At 41.9% G+C, this 3,863-nt stretch overlaps 1 protein-coding gene across 1 annotated transcript; it reads right to left on the bottom strand.

Moving 5' to 3' along the window:
• Positions 1-2,143: 2,143 nt before the first annotated feature.
• On the bottom strand, positions 2,144-2,918 carry LOC105823711 (protein FAM192A). The gene is made up of 2 exons (XM_012660974.1): positions 2,678-2,918; positions 2,144-2,283 (listed from the first exon to the last, which is right to left on the bottom strand). Exons 1-2 carry the CDS (start codon positions 2,901-2,903, stop codon positions 2,144-2,146), a joined length of 366 nt encoding a protein of 121 aa, XP_012516428.1. The 5' UTR covers positions 2,904-2,918.
• Positions 2,919-3,863: the final 945 nt, after the last annotated feature.

Here is a 3,863-nt window from a genome sequence, read left to right as displayed (position 1 = left end):
ACCTATCCCTCCGTTTTATGCTCTAACAACTTATTAAACAGATAAGTATTCTGCCACGGTGCAAGTGCTTATTTAAGATGCTGTAGTGCCTTACTAGAACAACAGTGACATCTAGTGCCCAAGAAATCTAAGAAGCATGTATTACCAGCCCAGGAGGTAGGGGATATATTGTCCAGGCTGTTTGTCTGTGTCTTTGAACAATGGAGAAAACTGGGTACCAGAAATAAGAAAATTATAATGCTAATCACCCTGCAGTACTAACTCTGTTGTTCTTCTTCTTTTTTTTTTTTTAAGACACAGTCTTGCTCTGTTGCCCGGGCTAGAGTGCCACGGCATCAGCCCAGCTCACAGTAACCTCAAACTCTTGGGCTCAAGCAATCCTTCTGCCTCAGCCTCCTGAGTAGCTGGGACTACAGGCATGCACCACCATGCCTGGCTAATTTTTTTCTATATAGATTTTTAGTTGTCCGGCTCATTTCTTTCTATTTTTGGTAGAGATGGGGTCTCACTCTTGCTCAGGCTGGTCTCGAACTCCTGAGCTCAAACAATCCGCCTGTGTCGGCCTCCCAGAGTGCTAGGGTTACAGGCATGAGCCACCACGCCCGGCCTGCCATGTGTGTTTTTAAAAGTTCCTTTTGTTGTCTGTAGAATAGATTATCAAGTGAAAGTAGAAACAGAAACTAATTAGATGGTCATAGCAGTCCAGAGGAAAATCTATGATTACTGCAGTGGCAGCAGAGACAGCAAGAACTGGAGAGATCTGAAGTACATTTTGGAAGCAGTTTTGGGCCAGGCACCTGGAGGCATAGCACCATCAGTTACTGGAACTGGAAGACCAGAAAAAGAAAAAACTTTGGGGGAGGGCAGTGTGATGCAAGTGGGGGTGATATGATATGGAATTGAGAATTTTGATCCAGCCAAGTTACATCTGGGATGTCACTATTGTCTGTGTCTTTGAACAATGGAGAAAACTGGGTACCAGAAATAAGAAAATTATAATGGTAATCACCCTGCAGTACTAACTCTGTTGTTGTTCTTCTTTTTTTTTTTTTTAAGACACAGTCTTGCTCTGTTGCCCGGGCTAGAGTGCTGTGGCATCAGCCTAGCTCACAGTAACCTCAAACTCTTGGGCTCAAGCAATCCTTCTGCCTCAGCCTCCTGAGTAGCTGGGACTACAGGCATGCACCACCATGCCTGGCTAATTTTTTTCTATATAGATTTTTAGTTGTCCGGCTCATTTCTTTCTATTTTTGGTAGAGATGGGGTCTCACTCTTGCTCAGGCTGGTCTCGAACTCCTGAGCTCAAACAATCCGCCTGCGTCGGCCTCCCAGAGTGCTAGGGTTACAGGCATGAGCCACCACGCCCGGCCTGCCATGTGTGTTTTTAAAAGTTCCTTTTGTTGTCTGTAGAATAGATTATCAAGTGAAAGTAGAAACAGAAACTAATTAGATGGTCATAGCAGTCCAGAGGAAAATCTATGATTACTGCAGTGGCAGCAGAGACAGCAAGAACTGAAGAGATCTGAAGTACATTTTGGAAGCAGTTTTGGGCCAGGCACCTGGAGGCATAGGACCATCAGTTACTGGAACTGGAAGACCAGAAAAAGAAGAAACTTTGGGGGAGGGCAGTGTGATGCAAGTGGGGGTGATGTGATATGGAATTGAGAATTTTGATCCAGCCAAGTTACATCTGGGATGTCACTATTAAGACATTCACGTAGATGCCAAAAAGGCAACACTGAGCCAAAGCAAAGTCATCTTTGCTGCTTTCTCAGCCCCTCTATAGGGATGGACCATGCTGTACCAGTGGGGAAGATCTTACTAAGGACATAGGAAAGTTGCAAACATGTCCTTCTAAAACTCAAGCCAATTTCTCCCCTGGATGAGGTTGATTGCATTGTCCATCTCTGTCTCATAGACTAATCCCACAGGCAAGTACTGACTATTAGGATTTATGCCTTTAGTTGATCCTAAAGGATGTGGACTCTTGACTGCAACAGACTCTTGCTCACAACACAAACTCCATAAATCACTGCCAGCTACTCAGAATCATAGGAATACCAATGTCGAAAGAGACTTTAGAGATCACCAGGTAGAAAACTCTCTTCTACTGAGGAGGAAACAGACACCTGACAGATTTCTCTCAAAGTACAAAGGATATTCTGTATTCTGTCAGTTCTTTCAGTTCTTCTTCTCTTCGTTGCTTTTCTATTAGTTCCTGCTGCCGAGAAACCTCATCAAGGAAGTTGGTCTCATCTTCGTCTAAGCCTCTTACCATGTTTTCTGAGGAAATAATTAAACAAAGAACACTTAGCAGGCTAAAGGGAAAAATAAGATTTTTCCTTTTCCTTTTTTTAATAAACAGCAGATTCTTCAGGGAATTAGAAGAAAGAACTGGTAAACAGCATGGCTTTTGGATAGATAGCATGACACAAAAATCAAGGCACTTTTCCCATTACTAGACATTAGCATAGAATTAAAATGGGTATCTTGAGCCTTAAACAAAAATGTTCAATGTGGTCTAGGAGCCAGAAAGCTTCTCTTTTCTACCAAATGAGCATCTGGAGACTAGATAATCAAGACAATTCCATAGCTAGTTAGAAAAAGTGTTGCATGAGGCAAAAGTGTATCAGAAAGACCCTGCAGAGTCCCTTGAATTGTATTTTCCGAAGCTTACTGAATTTGAACTGCTCCTCATACTCCTGCTGCTTCCTGTCTTTCTGTTCCTGCAGCCTTTCATATAGAGACCGAGGGTCATAAGCCTCCTCTGGACATTCTTGTGGATCTTCAGGTTTTCGAACTTTCTCCCATTCTTCTTGCCTCCTTTTGCGCCGTTCATCTAGTTCTGCCTCAGACACAAATCTCTTTTTGATAACAAGGTTACCATCATCCCCTCCATCCATAATGGAACAATCTACAAAATAAAAAACAAAAAATCATTTCAAGTGAGAACTTCAATTAAAATTCTAAACAGGAATAAGGGGAGTTGCTCTGTCTCACCCAGCAACAGGGTAAAAATTCTCTTCTAATTTTGAACTGAAAAAAACGCTCATATAGTTAAATTTATAGGTCATTGATAAAACATACGATTACATTTTCCCTAACATATCAGGCAGTTTTTATCAACATCAATGTTATCTACAAAGTTACAGAGAGGACCTGGAATAATCTCATTACCTGGAGTTCCATAGTCAATTTCACATTGCAGATATTTCTCTGCCCCTCTAATCCAGACAAGCTGGCCTCCTGGGCACCCCATCCTTTTCCCAGTTCTCATCCTCCTTTATTTCTGTAACATCTGACATTGTGCCTTCTTGAAATTCCTGTTTCTAGGACATTACGCTATCTTGATTCACCTGCTCTTGCTTCCAAGTAGATTCAGATGGAGAATCTCAGGTATTAAAGGAGGCTTAGTGATCGAATCCATCTATACAGCAGAGAAGGTGCACAAACCATGAATGCAGAATGTGAGACTGGAAGAACCTGGATCTCCCAACTTCAAGTTCAATGTACTTTCCAGGATACTAAGCTGACTCTTCCTTTATATCCTCCCAGACCTTCCTCTGTACAAACTCCTTGGCTGTGCCACTTAAGATTCTATCTTTAATCCTTCTCTTTTCTCACTCCCACAATAACTTCAACCACTTGATGCATATTTTGATGCAGAAGATTCCCAAATCCATTATTTCTACCTGCACCTTTCCTCAGAAAAGGGAGAAGGAAATAAAGATAGAGTGTATCATTCCTTTTAAACTACACCTCTTTCTGCTTTTCTTTACAGGTTTCTTTCCTTTTGAAGAACTGTGGAATTAACCCACTACCCAGACATGTTATGTGTTATTCCCAGCATTACACCCCAACAA

The sequence above is a fragment of the Propithecus coquereli genome, unplaced genomic scaffold, assembly GCF_000956105.1.
Source record: "Propithecus coquereli isolate 6110/MARCELLA unplaced genomic scaffold, Pcoq_1.0 Scaffold6935, whole genome shotgun sequence".
In the NCBI taxonomy this organism is placed as follows: Eukaryota; Metazoa; Chordata; class Mammalia; order Primates; family Indriidae; genus Propithecus; species Propithecus coquereli.
The sequence above is the reverse complement of the archived record's forward strand: the minus strand, read 5'-3'. Positions and strand labels throughout refer to the sequence as shown.